Source organism: Microcaecilia unicolor, chromosome 1, assembly GCF_901765095.1.
Source record: "Microcaecilia unicolor chromosome 1, aMicUni1.1, whole genome shotgun sequence".
NCBI lineage: Eukaryota > Metazoa > Chordata > Amphibia > Gymnophiona > Siphonopidae > Microcaecilia > Microcaecilia unicolor.
The window spans coordinates 239,739,065-239,759,316 of record NC_044031.1 but is presented as its reverse complement, the minus strand read 5'-3'; the positions used below and the strand labels follow the sequence as shown (position 1 = coordinate 239,759,316).

At 47.3% G+C, this 20,252-nt stretch overlaps 1 protein-coding gene across 2 annotated transcripts in view; it reads left to right on the top strand.

Moving 5' to 3' along the window:
• Positions 1-20,252, top strand: part of ROPN1L (rhophilin associated tail protein 1 like) — a 177,221-nt gene that overhangs the window by 8,717 nt on the left and 148,252 nt on the right. For both annotated transcript variants that reach the window (XM_030205012.1, XM_030205007.1), the window contains exon 2: positions 12,415-12,573. In XM_030205012.1, coding sequence (XP_030060872.1) covers positions 12,443-12,573 — 131 coding nt within the window. In that variant the 5' untranslated portion in view covers positions 12,415-12,442. The remainder of the gene's footprint in view (positions 1-12,414; positions 12,574-20,252) is intronic.

Here is a 20,252-nt window from a genome sequence, read left to right as displayed (position 1 = left end):
GGGCTCAGGTCCCTTAAATTGGATTCTTACAGCAAAGAACTTGTGCAGAATGCTGTGATGAAGCCTAAGAGTTTTCGCCATTCGGGACCCTGACGCAGCAAAGCGAAACGCTGGCCATCGTTGGCCTGAGGGCAGTTGGGCTTGGTTTCTGTATCCAGCATCTTACCTAAAATGCTTTTGGGATTGATTGCTTTTTGATATTTGACATATTAGATGAACTTGAACATTTGAGCTTTTGAAGATTTTGCAATACTTATTTCAAAAATTGGAAGGTTTTCTTGCCAATGAAGAATGTGTAAGAGATCACTTAGATCTTTGCAGCTCTGTTAAATCTGCTTAGATTCGAGCTCTTTGAGGCTTTTTCCTTCCTTTTGATATAATATTTGAAGTATTTTTTGCCTAGTGGATTTCTGTTAGTAGAGTTTGCATTCTTACAGCAAGACCTAGACCAGGGTCTGGTATTGGGCTCCTTGAGGGTCCAGGTAGCTCTGCTTTTTCCAGTTTTTGAGGTAAAGTGACGTGCACCTCCCTAGCCCAGTTCAAGAATATGTCCCTCCTTTCCCCCATGGGACCTCAATCTAGTTCTCCATGTGTTTGCTGAAGCTCCGTTTGAGAAAAGAACCTCACTCTCGAGACAGGTTTTTCTGAGCTACAGGTCCTGTCTTGTTGGGACCCACATCTCTCCCTTGTGTAGGACTCATTTTCCCTTCACGCAGTCCCTTTCTTTCTTCTTAATGTGGTGTCTCCATTCCATGTTAATCAGGACGTACATTTGCCCTCCTTTGGGGTGAAAGGCATTGCTTCTGCAGACCAGAGGAGGATGCTGCTCCAGTATCTGAAGGAGACGAATGATTTTCACCTTGCTGATCATCTCTTTGTTCCCTTTTCATGGCCATAGGAGGGGCCAGGTGGCCTCTCAGGCATCCATTTCAAGGTGGATCAAGGCGGCTATTGAGACCACCTACATTTATAAGAATTGTCCAGTAGCTCAGGCCAGAAGGCCCAGTCCAGTCAGGCTCAGGCTGCTTTCTGGGCGTTTGCTGCTGAAGGGATTTGCAAAGCGGTGACTTGGTCGTTGCTCCATTCCTTTGTGAAATACTACAGACTGAATGTGTTGGCCTGGGTCTGTTTGGACTTTGACAGTGCCGTCATTCGGGGAGGGGGGCCTTGTCTTCCCCTGCCCAGTAGATCTGTTTCGGTACATCCCACTTGGTGCAGAACAGTATAACTGTATGCTAAGGAAGGAGAAATTATGTTTTACCTGATCATTTTCTTTCCTTTAGCCAGCTACACTGCTCTGCAACCTGCCCTCGGAAGACTTAGGCCTGAGACTGAGTGTGCTTTGCACTTTCCCTTACAGTACAAAAAAAAAGAGAAGAGACAAATCTCAAACATCACAACTTACAACAGTATGAGATTGCTCCTGTGAGATTGCTATTTCCTGGAGTATGCAGGGTGCCAGGGACACTCTGAGGGGCATAATCGAAAGGGGCGCCCAAGTTTTCCTGAGGACGTCCTTGCAGGACGTCCCGGCAAAGGGACGGGGAAACCTGTATTATCGAAACTGGAAATATAGTGAGACAGAATAATAAAATTCAGTAACACACAAAACTTATTTTTTATGTTTTAATCATCTTTATTAAAAGCAAAACATGTTGATTGATAAGCTTCATATAGAACAAGAAAAAAAAACAGTAAACCATCCAACATGTCACAATAAACATTTTACTTTTACCCCAAGAACCCTTGGGTGTCCATCTTTAGTTTCGATAATACGGTCGGGGACGCCCAAATCGTGAAATTTAGGTCGACCTTAGAGATGGTTGTCCCCGATTTTCGGCGATAATGGAAACCGAGGACGCCCATCTCAGAAACGACCAAATCCAAGCCATTTGGTCATGGGAGGAGCCAGCATTCGTAGTGCACTGGTCCCCCTGACGTGCCAGGACACCAACCGGGCACCCTAGGGGGCACAGCAGTGGACTTCAGAAATTGCGCCTAGGTGCATAGCTCCCTTACCTTGGATGCTGAGCCCCCCAACCCCCCCCCAAAACCAACTCCCCACAACTGTACACCATTACCATAGCTCTAAGGGATGAAGGGGGGGCACCTACATGTGGGTACAGTGGGTTTCTGGTGGGTTTTGAAGGACTCACATTTACCACCACTAGTGTAACAGGTAGGGGGGGGATGGGACTGGGTCCGCCTACCTGAAGTGCACTGCACCCACTAAAACTGCTCCAGGGACCTGCATACTGCTGTCAGGGAGCTGGATATGACATTTGAGGCTGGCAAAAAATATTTTAAAATATTTTTTTTAGGGTGGGAGGGGGTTAGTGACCACTGGGGGAGGTGATCCCCGATTCCCTCCGGTGGTCATCTGGTCAGTTTGGGCACCCTATTGAGGCTTGGTCGTAAGAAAAAATGGACCAAGTAAAGTCGCCCAAGTGCTCGTCAGGGATGCCCTTCTTTTTTCCATTATCGGTCGAGGACACCCATGTGTTAGGCACGCCCCAGTCCCGCCTTCACTATGCTTCCGACACGCCCCCATGAACTTTGGTCGACCCCGCGATGGAAAGCAGTTGAGGACGCCCAAAATCAGCTTTCGATTATGCCGATTTGGGTGACCCTGGGAGAAGGACACCCATCTTCCGATTTGTGTCGAAAGATGGGTGCCCTTCCCTTTCGAAAATAAGCCTGTCTGTGGTGTTATGCTCACTTGATTATCTTTGCAACTACAGTGGTTGATGAGGTATGGGTGCATTACAAAAAGGGACTTTATGCTACTTTGACAGATGCATACTGGATCTTCCAAGGAGCATCACCTGCTAATACTGGTGAGGTCACTGGTAAAACTCAGTTTTTCTCTACCTCCCTCCATCTGCTGGTAGGAGGGGATAACACCCACTTGTGCAGAACAGTGTAGATAACAAAAGGAAAGACCATAATCAGGTAAGACTTAATTTCTCCTTTAAACATCCATGTTGCATTGATGCCCAAATCCCAAAGATAGGGTATGGATTTCTAACACTGCAGTATGACCATATGGCAAGGGGGCATGATCTAGGTGTATTTTGGGCAGGACTAGGAAGTGCCCAAAATATGGGCATCCAAGACTACAAAGATGGTTGTTGTAATTTAGACCTGGTACTTGGCACACCCAGATTACAGAAAGGTGCTCTGATTGAGTAGCTGTCTACTGGAGGGATTAAGGCAAACACCTTCTTAATCCCCCAGTGGTTGCTGTTCCTCTTCCTCTCCCCTGAATGTGAAACCGGCAAGAGATGCTTGTCTCTTGACAGCTTCAGGTATTATGGACATTCTTAATAGGAGTAGTCTAATGGTTAATGCAGTGGCTGGTCCAGGTTCAAGTCCCATTTCAGCTTTTTTTTATTTTTTTTATTGTGAGCCCTCCTGGAATAGAAAAATACCTACTTTCTCCAAGTACAAGCTTATGGTCACATGTGGGTCGACGTCTGCGTCGACTTGGGAACCGGCATTTTGCCATAGCAAAGACAAAAAACTTTGCTAGACTTCCCATCTGCCGTGCGAGCACGTACCTCAGTTTTCCTTTTTTCCGCGACGAGGTGCGGCAGATTCCTCCTGTGCTCCTTGTCTTGGCTCTGGAAAGAGTCTTCTTTTTGATGAATTTTTGTCGTTTTTCGCGTCTGTTTATATAGTTTTTTTTAGTTTGTTTAAAAAAAAAGAAATAGGATTCCTTTTAGAAAAATCCTCAGTTCTTTTTCCCAAGTTTTAAGTTTTCTTTCTTTTTCGACGCGACCGGGTTTCTCCTTCTTTATTGTGCCCCCTTTTTCTTGGCACAATCAAGTCCTTTGATTTCCTGGAGCCGTTTTTCCTTCCATGTCATTGAGGACACCCAGCGGCTTCAAACGTTGTACTCGGTGCAACCGGACCATCTCAGGCACCGATACCCATTCCTGGTATATCCAGTGCCTTGGGCCCGACCACAGCCCAGCTGCTTGTAATCTGTGTCTTCGTATAAAGAAGTGGACGCAAGTAGCTCGAGATCCCAACAAGAGAAACTTTTGGGGCCTCGGTCCGATCCTTCAGTATCGACATCAGTACCGAGGTTAGCGGCGTCAACATCGAGGGACGCATCGATGTCTGGAGCAGAGGTAATAGCTGCTGAGAGACCAAGTCGCGCTGGGAGCAGTGAGGTGTTGATTGAGTCTCCACCTGTCTCAAGGCCTCCTGCTATGCAGGCCCCCCAGGACCGACCATTGTCGGACCCGACCCTGAGGAGATGTGAGAATTCCTCGTCGTGACGGGCATCGAGCAAAGGCGAAGAAGCACCGTCACCGATCTCCTCCAACACATGGTGCCAGGAGCTCTGGGGCATCGAAGGATTCGGCACCCGAGAATTGTCAGCACCGAGAGGATCGCTCCCCCCTCCATACAGGAGATCCCGATGCGCCGGCCTCTTAGCAGCCCAGTACCTGCACCTAAGCCTCATTAGATTCTGCCACTGGCTGATTCACCGACCCTGCAGCCTTCTCCGATGGCGGCTTTCGACGAGCGCATCTGGGCCCTGCTTCCAGAACTTCTGGAAGGATTACTACGCCAGTCTGCTTCGGTGTCGGGGTGCTTGTGCCTTCCGTGCCGTCTGCTGCAGCAGCGAATGGCCCTTCAGCTGCGGTGAGGTCCCCGTCTGGCACTGGTGTCGATTGCCATCCAGGTCGACTCCCCATCGACGTCGGTGGAGGAACCTTCGCCGCAGTCCATGCGGGCGTCAGCCTCTCGACATCGCCATTGAGGACGTCGATCCTCGGCATTGAGGCAGACTCAGTCTCGGAGTTCCCTTAGGGAGGTACTCTCTGATACTGAAGAGGAGTGTTCATGGGAGTCAGAAGGAGATCCCAGATACTTTCCTTCCGATGAGTCATATGGATTCCCTCTGAACCTTCCCCTCCACCTGAAATGAGACTGTCTCCTCCTGAGAGTCTTTCCTTTACATCTTTTGTCCAGGAAATGGCTACAGCTATTCCATTCCCTATGGAGGTGGAGGATGAACCCAGGGCTGAGATGCTCGAGGCCCTGGATTATCCCTCCCCACCTAAGGAGGTACTCAAGGAAGTCCTTATGCAAAACTGGTCGTTCCCTCTGTCTGGCCCCGTGATCCTGAAGCAAGCTGAGTCCCAGTATCAGATCCACAGTGAATTTGGGTTGATGAGGTCTCAGTTACCCCACAGTTCCATGGTGGTGGACTCCGCCCTCAAGAGAGCCAAGATTTCTAGAGACTATGCTTCGGGACCCCCAGGCAGAGAAGCTAGGACCTTGGATTCTTTGGGGAGGAAGACGTATCAGGCCGCAATGCTCGCTGCCCGTATCCAATCGTACCAGCTCTTCATGAGCGTTCACTTGTGGAACTCGGTGAGGCACCCACCTTCCTTGGTCGATGCCCTCCCTCTGGAGCAGGCTGAGCCTTTTCGCCAGGTGGTCAGGCAGCAGAAGGCGTGTTGTAAATTCCTGGCCAGGGGCGCTTATGAATCTTTTGATGTGGCATCCAGAATCGCTGCTCAGGGTATAGTGATGCGCAGACTCTCATGGCTGCGTGTCTCTGACTTGGATCATTCAGCCCAGCATCAGATGGCGGATGTACCTTGCCAGGGGGACAACCTTTTTGATGAAAAAGTAGAGGATCTTGTTGACCAGATCAAGAAGCATAATGATGCTATGGATTCTCTCTCCCACTGGGCGCCTTCTGCTACAACTTCCTCAACTAGGAGGTTTTTTGGTGGGAAGCAGAGTGCTCCCTATTCCTATGCTAGGCATAGGTACACTCTGGCTTCTCAACAGCCTAGTCAGGCTCAGCCCCAGCGTGCTCATTCTCGTCAACAGCATGTGCCTAAAGCCCCTGCTGCTCCCCAGCAAAAGCAAGGCACGTCTACCGGTTTTCAGAATTCTCTTCAGTGGTGGACAATCCTGTCCAATTTGACCATGGGACGACCATTCCAAATTCCTCAGCCACAAAAACTGCTGACGACGGATGCATCCCTTCTAGGATGGGGAGCTCATGTAGATGGGCTTCACACTCAAGGAGCCTGGTCCTTCCAGGAAACAGGTCTTCAGATCAACCTCTTGGAATTATGAGTGATCTGGAACGCTCTGAGGGCTTTCAGAGATCGGCTGTCCAACCAAATTATCTTGATTCAAACAGACAATCAAGTTGCGATGTATTACACCAACAAGCAGGGGGGCACCGGATCTCACCCTCTGTGTCAGGAAGCTGTTTAGATGTGGCTTTGGGCACACTGTCAGGGCATGTATCTCTAAGCCACTTATCTGGCAGGTGTAAACAACAGTCTGGCCGACAGGCTGAGCATAGTTATGCAACCTCATGAGTGGTCCCCCTCGGTGGATCTTTTTGCCACTCAACTCAAACACAAAGTCCCTCAGTTCTGTTCCAGGCTTCAGGCCCACAACAGACTAGCATCAGACGCCTTTCTCCTTCATTGGGGAACAGGCCTTCTGTATGTGTATCCTCCCATACCTCTAGTAGGGAAGACTTTGCTGAAACTCAAAGCAAGACCGCGGAACCATGATCCTGATTGCACCCTTCTGGTCGCATCAGATTTAGTTCCCTCTTCTGGAGTTGTCCTCCGAGGAACCATGGAGTGTTTTCCAACCCACATCACTCAGAGCGGTCGCTTCTACATCCCAACCTCGAGTCTCTGGCTCTCACAGCCTGGATGTTGAGACCTTAGAATTCGCCTCCTTCGTTCTTTCAGAGGGTGTCTCCCAAGTCTTGCTTGATTCCAGGAAAGATTCCATGAAGAGGTGTTACTCTTTCAAATGGAGGAGGTTTACCATCTGGTATGACAAGGCCCTAGATCCTCTTTCTTGTCCTACACAGACCCTGCTTGAATACCTTCTACACTTGTCAGAGTCTGGTCTTAACACCAACTCCATAAGGGTTCACCTCCACGCAATTAGTGCTTATCATTGGCGTGTAGAGGGTAAGCCTATCTCTGGACACCTTTAGTTCTTCGCTTCATGAGAGGTTTACTTTTGTCAAAGCCCTCTGTCAAACCTTTACCAGTGTCTTGGGATCTCAACATCGCTCTCACCCAGTTGATGAAAGCTCCTTTTGAGCCACTGAATTCCTGCTATCTGAAGTACTTGACCTGGAAGGTCATTTTCTTGGTGGCTGTTACTTCAGCTCGTAGGGTCAGTGAGCTTCAGGCCTTAGTAGTGAATGCACCTTATACTAAGTTTCATCACAACAGAGTAGTTCTCCACACGCACCCTAAGTTCCTACCAAAGATGGTGTCGGAGTTCCATCTGAACCAGTCAATTGCCTTGCCAACACTTTTTCCCCAACCTCATGTCCACCCTGGTGAGAGCAGCTTGTAGACCTTGGACTGCAAGAGAGCATTGGCCTTTTACGTGAAGCGGACGAAGCCCTTCAGACAGTCCGCCCAGTTGTTTGTTTCTTTCAATCCCAACAGGAGAGGAGTCGCCATCGGAAAACGGACAATCTCCAGTTGACTAGCAGATTGCATTTCCTTCACTTATGCCCAAACTGGGCTGACTCTGGTGGGCCATGTCACGGCTCATAATGTTAGAACCATGGCTGTGTTGGTGACTCACTTAAAGTCAGCCTCTGAAGAGATTTGTAAAGTTGCAATGTGGTCATCAGTCCACACATTCACATCTCACTACTGCCTTCAGCAGGATACCTGACGTGACAGTTTGGGCAGTCAGTGCTGCAGAATCTGTTTAGGGTTTAGAATCCAACTCCACCCCCTAGGCCCATTTTATTCTGTTCCAGACTGCACTCTCAGCTATCTGTATATAGTTTCTGATTAACCTATGTTATGTCCTCGCTGTTGCGAGGCCCCATTGACCAATGTTCATTGTTTTGAGTGAGCCTGGATGCTAGGGATACTCCACATAAGTACATAAGTATTGCCATACTGGGAAAGACCAAAGGTCCATCAAGCCCAGCAACCTGTTTCCAACAGTGGCCAATCCAGGTCACAAATACCTGGTCACAAATACCACATCCTCGGAGAAAGCGAAGATACTTACCTGTAGCAGGTATTCTCCAAGGACAGCAGTCTGATTATTCTCACAATCCCTCCCACCTCCCCTTTGGAGTTATTGTTATTTGTTATGCTTTTTGATTTAACTGAGGTACGTGCCTGCGCAGTGAGTGGGAAGTCAGTCTGCGTATGTGTGCTGCACATGCACCAGAAGACTCTAGCAAAGTTTTTTGTCTTTGCTGAGGCAAAATGCCGGCTCCCGGGCCAACGCAGACGTCAACCCATGTGTGAGAATAATCAGCTGTCCTCGGAGAATACCTACTACAGGTAAGTATCTTCGCTGTACCTAAATATATAAGACACCGGCAAACCTGAAGGCTAATGAAGTGTAAACATTCAGGTATGTCTAGTAGCGCTATAGAAATGGTAAGCAGTAGTAGTAGTAAACATTCAGGTACAGTAAGTATTTTCAGGGCTCGTGCTAGGGTTTCTGGCATCCCCCTGCAGCCTATTAATCGGCACCCCCTACCCATCCAGCACCTTCTCTCTTCCCTCCCCTCAGTGAGAGCAACACAAACTGCTCCACTACCAGATGCCTGCCCCCAATACTTTTCTTTCACGAAAAAAGGTACTGGTACTCATAATGGGTAACCTTAGGGATATGATCACTATGGCTCCGCCCCTACACTAGCCACACCCCTTTTACCAGAAATGGCGCATATAAACAGGCCTCATTGAAAATATTACACCAGTACGGGGGAAGAAAAATAATGTGATTATTTTCATTATAAATAATTTCTGTAAGCTGTTACATCTCCAGTATACACAAAATTACACAAACCAAATTAGCACACAGTCCAGGAATTAGGAGAACAGTCTTGCAAAATCTGAAACACAATATGTTATCAAAATCTCAGAACCTAACAAACAGATCCCTATTCAGACTCTTGGCCTTGCAGTCACACATGCAAAACACATATAGCCTGTAGGGGTATTTCCCTGTGATCTCACCTGAGCTGGTCTTGGTACATACAAGCCTAATGCATCCTGTTACAAACAAGATGGCTGCTACAACCTCTGACCTGAACATTTCTGTGTCAACAAGATCCAGCTTTTCAGCTTATGGAAAATCACTGGCAGGCCTGTCCCATCCAAGGACATTCTGTGTTACCACCACCCCCTGATATCACCCTGAGAAGCTGAGAGGGGAGTGAGACCATGGCACCAGAAAGTTAACATTTCAAGGTTACAAAACAAAGAACTCTTCTTGCCCATGTAGTGAGCTGGACAAGATCATGATTGGTCCCTGGTATCACCTGACCGAGAGGTACTAAGAAAACGGGAACAGAAGAAAGACAAGTTGGTTGGGGTTGGTTGGAGACCATTGGAGAGTTTAGACTAGCAAGAAAAGGAAGAAGACCTGAAACGCCTGTGAACTGCATATCTGGTGAAAATACTCTTTGGGTTCAGCTATACCAGCTCTGAAATATGGCACGGAGTGACTGGCATGTGCTGTCTGCAGAGAGACCCTGCACTACATCTAAGACTGACTCGCTGGGAAGACAGCTCGAGTCTAAGAAGGAACCTGCATCTACTTCATCGTGAGGCTGCCAGACAGCGTGGTGAGATGCAGTGATTTACTTTCTATAGTCTGGGATTTGTGATTGGTGTTTATCTAGGAAACACTGGTTTCGTCATAGCTCCTGGTCAGGAGATTGCTGCTAACCTCTGTATTTGGCATAAGAACCATAGTTTAGGTTACAAATCAGGCTTGTGTAATTATCTTGTAGTCCAGAAAGAATCATTGTGTATAGTTTCATTCCGTAGCAATCTAGTTCTGTTTTATTATTAGCAAGTTCTATATATATTTTTGTATTTTGCTAAGCCTTGCTGCAGAGTTATTCAATATTTGTATATCTTCTTTATCTAATAAATCTAATATATATCAGCTGGCTTTAGTTTCGTTTCTCTCTCGGAAGCATTGGCTAGGTGCCAAGCCAGGTTCTATTCTTCACTAGACAGAGTTCAGAATATTTTGCTTTAGCATAGTTCTGTAATTGGAACCTGGGCATAAATGAGTCTGTTGGGAATTGTTTTCCTATAAGAGTTATTTATGACTACCTACATAATTGGGGGCTCGTCCGGCAAGCCCTTCTTCAAATTCTTCAAAAATTAACCTGAAATTCCAAGAAGCTAGACTCTGCATGCAGCACAATACCAGGAAAACAGAAAGAAACACGTTTCCTCCTATACAATGCAAAATAAGACAGCAGAAGTAAATTCTCAAATTGGACATATTCTAATCACTAAAATTAAAATAAAATGATTTTTTTCTACCTTTGCTATCTGGTGACTTTGTTTTCTGTAAATGTTGGTCCCAGTCTCTGATTCTGCTGCTCTCTATCTGTTCTCTTAACTTCGTTTCCAGGGCTTCCTTTCCATTTATTTCTTTACTTTCCTCCTTTCCTCTTCATTTCTTGCCCTACATCCATAAGTAAAAGCTGGGTACTCCATGGACTTGACTGGAGGAGGTAGAGAGTGGATCCAGCTTTTGCCTATTTTCTCCATCCATGTACAGTTTTTCTCCTCTCTTCCCCCTCATTCATCTCCATCCATATTCCTCTCCTTCTCTCTTCCCTCCACTCCATTCATGTCCAGCATTTCTCCTCTCCTCTTCCTTCTCCTCTATCCATGTGCATCTCCTTCCTCTGTCTTCCCTCATCCAGCATTTCTCCTCTCTCCCCTCCCCTCCCCTCCTCTCCATCCATGTGCATCTCCTTCCTCTGTCTTCCCTCCCCTCCATCCATGTCCAGCATTTTTCCTCTCTCCCCTTTTCTGCATCAATGTGTATCTCCTCCTCTGTCTTCCCTCCCCTCCATCCATGTCCAGCACTTCTCCTTTCTCCCCTTTTCTCCATCCATGTACATCTCCTCCTCTTTCCATCCCCTCCATCCATGTCCAGCATTTTCCTCCCTCCCCGCCATCCATGTGCATCTCCTTCCTCTGTCTTCCCTCCCCTCCATCCATGTCCACCATTTCTCCTTTCTCCCCTTTTCTCCATCCAATTGGGAGAATGGGAAGCTCCCTTTGCTTTGTAGTTCCAACCAGGGAGTTTCCTTCCAGCTGAGTTTGGATGTCATAAGAGTCTAGAGTGTTTACGGTTCAACTTTTCACAATGGGAACCTTGCAGTGTGTAATTGTTTGGTCTGGTGGGGAGAGTTTCTAGCCTCCCTGGACCTCTAGGAAATGTACTTTCGTATTCCCAGTGCTCCTTCCTGCAGAGGGACCTTAGCAATTTATGACCATGTCATTCAGCCTTTCCACGTTACCAAAGACATTTTTTCAAGGTCATGGTGGTAGTGGCAGGTTTCCTTCGTGAGGATGGATTGCAGGTTCATCCGTACCTCGTGACTGACTGATTTGCGGCTCTCTCTATCAAGAGAATCTGCAAATTTCTTCCAAGGTACCTACCCTTCTTCAGTCCTTAGGTTTGGTAATCGGTGTCACCATGAGTTAGTTGTTTACAGCACAAATCTTGGCTTATCAGGGAGTGATGTTCCATATAGGCCTGAGAAGTCCTTTCTTCCTTTTGCCCCGCAGCAAGAGGTGCCAACCAGTCAGGTTCTACTTTTCCTACCAGGTCCAGAATATGGGAATAGGTTCAAGTTATGGGCACAAGGGTCCCTCTCTTGGACATTCCCCCATGGACCTGATTCTGTATCAGACCACTTCAGGGGTTCCTTCTCTGCTTTGGTCCCCATCTCTATGGTTCCCTTCAAACCAACTTAGTCTCAATGGGTAATTTCAACACAGCCCTCCGCTGACATTTCAGAAGTTCTTTCGCTCTGGAGGTGGCTATCTGCAGCTTATAGGCTGCTAGGGTGTGCTGTAGCTGGCAGCAACAGATTTCGGATCCCTTACAGAAGGCAGACAGTCGACAGCCTCCTCACTTGCCAGATGTGGAGTCGAGGCTGGCTTTGTTGACAGTTTTCTTCTATGATTGATGGAAAGAAAATTATCAGGTAAAGACTAATTTTACCATAATCTTGCTGATAGTGAAATTCGCCTTTTTGTGGAGAGTTTTCCCATTTATTATGATAAATACTGTATCTAGGTTCTCTGTTTCTTTTCTAGTTGCAACAGAATATATAAATCAGCCGTTCCCAACCCAGTCCTCAGGGCACACCTAGTCCCGTCGGATTTTCAGGATATCTACAATGAACATTCATGAGTTAGATTTGCATGTACTGCCTCAATTGCATTCAAATCTATTTCATGCTTATTCATTGTGGATATCCTGAAAACCTGATGGGACTAGGTGTGCCCCGAGAACTGGGTTGAGAATTGCTGTTATAAAATCATGAAACAAAGCTATCCCCAAGTCTAATTTTGATTGTTGTTCTTTTAGGTCTTTGCTGTTCAACAACATACCAATCATGCCACTTCCAGATACCATGTTCTGTGCTCAGCAGATTAATATTCCTCCTGAACTTCCAGATATCTTGAAACAATTTACTAAAGCTGCCATCAGGACCCAGCCTCATGATGTACTACAGTGGTCTGCTGCGTAAGTAACTAGCAGGAAGGAAAATGTGGAAAAGGTTTAGCAAGCCTACATTACATATCATTTGGTCAATCCAATTTGCTGATTTGTACCTGCCTACTTTTATGGGTCTACCACTAAATTGTCTTTATGTGGATTAGAAGTATAATGCAGTAATTTTTCCATCAACAATCAGGGTTGAATCAGCCACTCAAGGATGGGATTGTCATCCAGTATTGCTAGCACAAAGTAACTCTCCTAGGTCTTCTTGTTTTTCTTTCCCCCATTCTGCTGAACAGAAACAAAAAGAAAGTTGTTCCAAAGTTGGGTTTTTGAATATTCCCGCCAGATGGCAGTACATACTGCGCCAGGCTTTTATTCTGGCGCACAGGATGCCGTCTATAAGAAGTCAGGGCCTTAGCACATTAGGACAATCTGTTCAAAATTCTGCCGCACAACTTATATTCCGCCAGTCTCGCTATGCTCATATTAGCCTTCAATTCACTTCACAGGCTCCCTATCTGTTTCCGCATACAGTTCAAACTCCTCTTATTGACTTTTAAGTGCATTCACTCTGCAACTCCTCAATACCTCTCCAATCTCATCTCTCCCTACACTCTCCCCCCCAAGGATCTACGTTCACTGGGTAAATCTCTTTTATCTGTATCCTTCCCCTCCACTGCTAACTCCAGACTCCATTCCTTTTATCTTGCTGTACCATATGCCTGGAATAAACTTCCAGAGCCGGTCCGTCAAGCTCCATCTCTGGCCGTCTTCAAATCTAGGCTAAAGCCCACCTTTTTGATGCTGCTTTTAACTCCTAACTCTTACTCACTTGTTCAGTACCCTTATTTAATTATCCCCACCTTAGTAATTCCCTTATCTCTTATTTGTCCTGTTTGTCTGCCCTAATTAGATTGTAAGCTCTGTCGAGCAGGGACTGTCTCTTCATGTTCAAGTGTACAGCGCTGCGTAAATCTAGTAGCGCTATAGAAATGATAAGTAGTAGGGAGGAGGGGGAGCTGGTGCTTTTTGTGGAACTACAAGAGGACTATGGCTTGCCATTGCATCACCAGTTCCATTATTGGTAACAGGGGCATAGCTACATGGGGCCACGGGGGCCTGGGCCCCTGTAGATTTGGCCCTGGACCCCCCTGCCGACAACTCTCTCGACCCCCCCCCCCCTCCCGCTGTCAACCCGCTGTCGCTGTCTGCTACCTTTGCTTCTGTAAGAGATCTGCTTGTACTGCATTTGGTTTTCAAGTGTGATGATGCAGAGGAACTGAAAGAAATCTCGGTGAACCTGGAAGATGTACTCAGCCAAATTGACAAATTGAAGAGGAGTAGTAAATCACCTGGACAAGGATGGCATATATCCAAGGGTACTCAAAGAACTCAAGCATGAAATTGCTGAGCTGCTGTTAGTAATATGTAAGCTGTCATTAAAATCATCCACAGTACCTGAAGATTAGAGGGTGGCCAATGTGACACTGATTTTTAAAGAGGGTTCCAGGGTATCGAAAATTATGTCTGGTGGCAAAGAAATGTATTATGCAATATTGGACTGTAGCCAATTCGCCATCTTATTGGCATTGGCGTAACCGGGTACACCAATTGCTGGTGTGGGAGGTGAAAGAGGCAAAAGGACACTGCAACAGGAAAATACGGTTTCTTAAAATACTAGTAAAAGAGGCCCGTTTCAGAGCAAATGAAACGGGCGCTAGCAAGGTGTTCGTCGCCAACACCCCTCCCTCCCTGGCCAACCCCTTCGTTATTCTTCCATTGCTCCGCCCCCAACGTCATGATGTTTGACGCGAGGGCGGGGCCCGTAGCGATTTCCCACCCCCCCGCCTCCCTGCCTCCCTCCCTGCCAACCCCTTCGTTGTTCTGCCATTGCTCCGCCCTCGAGGGCGTGGCCTGGAGCGATTTCCCACCCCACCACGCCTCCCTGCCTCACTCCCTTCCAACCCCTTCGTTGTTCTGCCATTGCTCCGCCCTCGAGGGTGGGGCCCGGAGCGATTTTGGTGGCTTCACCACCACGAACCTTCGAACCTTTTTGAAGGAAGTCAGGGCTTGGCTTCACTGACGTCAGTGTCCTCAGAACGTTGAGGGTGAGTTTTATTATAGTAGATGGGGATGCTACCTAGAAAAAATGATACAGAAAGGCCGAAGTCTGGTTGTTAATACCTTATAACTGTGCATTGTTTAATCATAATACTGTGTTGTGTCAGACATGAGTTAATCGAGGGGGGAGGGACCAAGAGGAAGTAGAGGGGGGGGAGGTTGAGGGAGAGGGGAATGGGGAGTAGGGTAGGTAATTAGGTACGGGACTTTATATTTTCTTGGGGATGTTAGCTGTTCACTCTGTACTACAGCAGAATACTGGTTGTTTTGCTTTAATTATAATAAAACGTTGAAATATAAAGAGGGTTCCAGGGGTGATCTGGGAAATTATAGACTGGTAAGCCTGACGTTGGTGCCGGGCAAAATAGTGGAAACTATTATAAAGAATAAAATTACAGAACACATAGACAAACATGGTTTAATGGGACAGAGTCAGCATGGGTTCAGCCAAGGGAAGTCTTGACTCACCAATTTGTTTCGTTTCTTTGAAGGCATGAGTAAACATGTGGATAATGGTGAGCCGATTGATGTAGTGTATCTAGATTTTCAGAAAGCTTTAGATAAAAATACTTCATGAGAGACTCTTGAGAAAATAAAAGAATCACAGGATAGGAAACAAGGTTCTGGTGTGGATTAGGAATTGGTTATTGGACGGAAAACAGAGGGTAGGGTTAAATGGCCATTTGTCTCAACGGAGAAGGGTGAATAGTGGAGTGCCGCAGGGATCTGTACTGGTACTGTTTAACATATTTATAAATGATATGGAAATCAGAACAACGAGTGAGATGATCAAATTTGCAGATGGCACAGAACTATTCAAGGTTGTTAAAACGTATGTGGACTGTGAAATATTGCAGGAAGACCTTAGGAAATTGGAAGACTGGGTGTCCAAATGACAGATGAAATTTAATGTGGACAAATGCAAGGTAATGCACATTGGAAAGAATAATCTGAATCATAGTTACCTGATGCTAGGGTCCATCTTGGGGGTCAGTGTCTTCGTAGATAATACGCTGAAATCTTCTGCTCAGGGTGTGGCGGCGGCCAAAAAAGGAAACAGGATGATAGGAATTATTAGGAAAGGGATGGTGAATAAGACCGAAAACACTAAAATGACTTTGAATCGTTCCATGGTGCGTCCACATCTTCAGTATTGCGTTCTGTTCTGGTCGCTGTATCTCAAAAAAGATGTAGTAGAATTAGAAAAGGTTCAAAGAAGAGCAACCAAAATGATAATAGGGATGGAACTCCTCTCATATGAGGAAAGGCTAAAGAGTTTAGGGCTTGGAAAAGAGAAAGATGAGGGGAGATATGATTGAGGCCTACAAAATCCTGAGTGGTGTAGAACGAGTAGAAGTAAATCGATTTTGGGTTGTTTTTTTAAACTCATTCCAAAAGTACAAAGACTAGGGGACACTCAAGGAAGTTACATGGAAATACTTTTAAAACAAATAGGAGGAAATATTTTTCACTCAATGAATAGTTAAGCTCTGGAACTCTTTGCCGGAGGATGTGGTAACAGTGGTAACAGCGGTTAGCATATCTAGGTTTAGAAAAGGTTTGGACAAGTTCCTGGAGGAAAAGTCCATACTCTGCTATTGAGGCAGACATGGGAAGCAACTGCTTGCCCTGGGATTTGTAGTATGGAGTGTTGTCACAATTTGGGTTTCTGCCAGGTACTTGTGACCTGGCTTGGCCACTGTTTGGAAAACAGGATACTGGTCTAGATGGACCATTGGTCTGACCCAGTATGACTACTTTTATGTTCTTATGTTCTTGTTAGTTTATTTTGTCCAATTTTTAAGTTTCTTTTATTTTCCATCTGCTAGGTCGCATTTAGGCCTGGTCTCCGGTCGGGTCTTTCCTGACTTTTTTCCTGGTGCCTTGCCCCTTTTTCAGGCTCATCGCATCTTTTGATTTAGCGTTGGAAATGTTTCCGTCCACGTCCTTTAAAACTCCTAGTGGCTTTAAGCGCTGTACCCAGTGCAGTCGGACATGCTCTGGCATGGATACCCATTATTGGTGTCTTTAGTGTCTATGGCCCGACCATAGCCCTGCTAATTGACTTCATATGAGGAAAAGGACTCAACTGTACAGAGAGGCTCAATGAGAAAAGGTTTTTGGAAAGTCAGGTCCTCGATGTCAGCATCAATGTTGAAGATGACAGGAGCATCGGTCCCTATGGCTGTCTCAAGACCCAGAGACACTGGGAACAGTAGTGTGTTGAGTGGGTCTCCACTTGTCTCAACGCCAACTGTTGGACAGGGCCCCCAGGATGGCCAGCATTGGACATGACCCCGAGGCAATGTGAGGATTTGACATTGTCCTCGTTGGAAGAGAGGAGTCTCGACACCGAGCTTCGGGCAAAAGCCAAGAAGCATCAGCATTGGTCATCCTCATCATATGGTGCCGGGAGCTCCGGGGTGTCAAGGAACTTGGCACCTGAGAAATGTTAGTGCTGGAAGGATCACTCCCCCTCTGTCCAGGAGTGCCGGTGCACCTGTCTCCAGGCAGCCAGGACCTGACTCCTGTCTCCGCTCCATCTGTTCTGCAGCCTGTCTCAGAGCTGATACCCCAGTCTTTCCCGGTGTCCGCTCTCAATGAGTGTATCCGGGCCTTGCTGCCTGAGCTGGTGGATGCCAATTTGCAGCACTGTATATTGGTCTTGGGGGTGCTTGCGCCGAACATCCAGCCCGCTGTGGCCCCGTCGGGCTCTCAGCCAGTGGTTTTGCCTCAGGCACTGTGTGCAGCCCCGGTGTCGACTGCCACCCAAGCCGGTACCCACTTGACGTCGGTGGAGGAAGCTTCGCCGGAGTCGAGGCAGGAGCTGACTCCTTAATGCCACCCTTGGGGACATTGCTCCTCAAAGTCGAGGCAGGCTCGGTCTCAGCCCTCCCGCAAGGAGTTTCTGACACCGATGAGGAACGCTCATGGGAGTCAGAGGAGGATCCACGGTACTTCTGCTCAGATGAGTCCTATGGGTATCCCCTCTGAACCCTCCCCTTTCTTCTTTCATCTCCTCCAGAGAGCCTTTCGTTCCCTTCTTTTGTAAAGGAAATGGCTGAGGCTATTTCATTTCATTTGAAAGTGCAGGACAAGCCCAGAACTAAGATTCTTGAGGTCTACACATCTCCTCCTAGGGAGGCTGTCTGTCCCTCTACATGAGGTACTCAAGGAAGTCCTTGATCAGCACTGGGAGTTCCTTCTGTTGATCCCTGTCATGCCCAAGAAGATTGACACCTAGTACTGGATCCACAGTACACCTAGTTTTGGTAGGCCTCAGTTGCCTCACAACTCCATGATGGTGGAGTCCACTCTCAAAAGAGCTAGAAGTTCTAGAAACTGTGCCTCAGTGCCCCCAGACAGAGAAGCTGGGACCTTGGACTTTTTGGGGAGGAAGATATTCTAGGCCGTCCCTTATCCAATCCTACCAGCTCTTTACAAGCATTATTTGTGGGACTTGGTGGCCAAGTTGATGGACTTGGCAGACTCTCCCACTGGAGCAGGCTGAGTCAGTGTGCTAGTTGGTCAAGCAGGAGAAGGCGTGTCGAAAATTCTTGGCCTGGGGCATCTATTACACTTTCAGCGTGGCTTCCAGGATCTCTGCCCAGAATATAGCAATTTGCAGACTCATGGCTGCGTGTTTCTGACTTGGAACATTCTGTTCAGCAGAGGTGGGCGGATGCCCCATGCCGAGGCCATAACCATTTTGGAGAGAAAGTTGAGGTCGCTGACCAAATCAAAACGCATACTGATACCATCTCTTCCCTCTCCCGCCAGGTGTCCTCTGCACCAGCCTCCTTGGTTAGGAGGCCTTTTGGCAAGTCAAAAAGGGGTGCCTACTACGCACAGAGTTGTAGGTACATCCCATCCTTTCACCAGCCTGCTCAGGCTCAACCCCAGCACGCTTATTTTCATCAAAAGCATGTGCCTAAAGCCCCTGCTGCTTCCCAGTCTAAGCAAGGGGCGAGCTTTTGACTGGCTCCAGCACAGCATAGCCGCTATCAAAGTGTCCATACAGGATGACATGCTGGTCGGGGGGAGGCTGAAGTTTTTTCACGAAAGATGGTCCCTTATCACCTCTGACTGGTGGGTTCTCCAAATAGTCCGTCTCGGATATGCACTAAATTGTATTTGAAAACCTCTAAATTGCCCACAAAGAGCTCATTACTTCAGCTCTCAGCACGAGCAAGTACTTGCAGAGGAACTCTCTGTCCTTCTGCAGGCCCATGCAGTCGAACCCAACAGGAAAAGAAGGGCAGGGATTCTATTTCAGGTACTTCCTCGTGCAAACGAAGACAGGGGAGATGCATCCCATCCTAGACCTAAGGGCCCTGAACAAATTCCTGTTCAAAAAAAGTTCAGATTGGTTTCCCTGGGCACCCTTCTTCCCATGATTCAAGAAAACAATTGGCTATGCTCTCTGGTCTTAAAGGATGCATATACTTGCATCCCGATATGTCCAGCCCACCAGAAGTATCTTTGGATTTTGGCTGGCAACACATCACTGCCAGTACCGTGTGTTGCCTTGTGGCCTCGTATCAGCTCCTAGGGTCTTTACTAAATGTTTAGCAGTAGTCGCAGCGTCACTATACAGACTGGGAGTCAATGTGTTCCCTTACCTTGACGATTGGCTAGTGAAGAGCACATTGGAGCATATCATGGAGAACTGTTGTGGTGCTAGAACTACTAGGGTTCGTTATAAACTAACCCAAGTCCCATCTTCACCCTGAAGAACAATTGGAATTCATTGGAGTCCTGCTTGATACGCAGAAGGTTTGAGCCTTCCTCCCAGGGCCGAAGGTGGACACTCTAGTCGCATTGGCCTCTCAGCATGTCATGGCTAGGCAGATGTTGAGGTTGTTAGGCCACATGGCTTCCACAGTTTGTGACGCCCATGGCACACCTTCATATGAGATCAGCCCAATGGACCCTAACCTCCCAGTGGTACCAGGCTACGGGAGAACTGGAAGATGTCATCCGAGTGTCCCCAGACCTTGTTCACTCTCTGGTGGACTGTTTGATCCAATTTGACCCTGGGACTTCCATTCCAAATTCCTCAGCCACAAAAAGTGCTGATGACTGATGCATCTCTCCTCTATTGGGGAGCTCATGTAGATAGTCTTCACACTCAGGGAGCATGGTCCCTCCAGGAAACAGGTTTTCAGATCAATGTTCTCCCTCCAGGAAACAGGTTTTCAGATCAATGTTCTGGAGCTCCAGGCAATCTGATACGCTCTAAAGGCTTCCAGAGATCGGCTGTCCAATCAAATTTTGCTCATTCAAACAGACAACCAGGTTGCCATGTATTACACCAACAAGTAGGGGGGCACCGGATCATGCCCTCTGTGTCAGGAAGCTGTCCGGATGCGGCGCTTCGCTCACCAACATGGCATCTTCCTTCAAGACACTTATCTGGAGGGCAGAAACAGCCTGGCTGACAGACAGAACAGGGTTATGCACCCACACGAGTGATCCCTCAATATGGGCATTGCCCGCAAGATCTTCTGAGAGTGGGGCACCCCCTCAGTGGATCTCTTTGCCACTCAGCTGAATCGCAAAGTCCCTCCGTTCTGCTC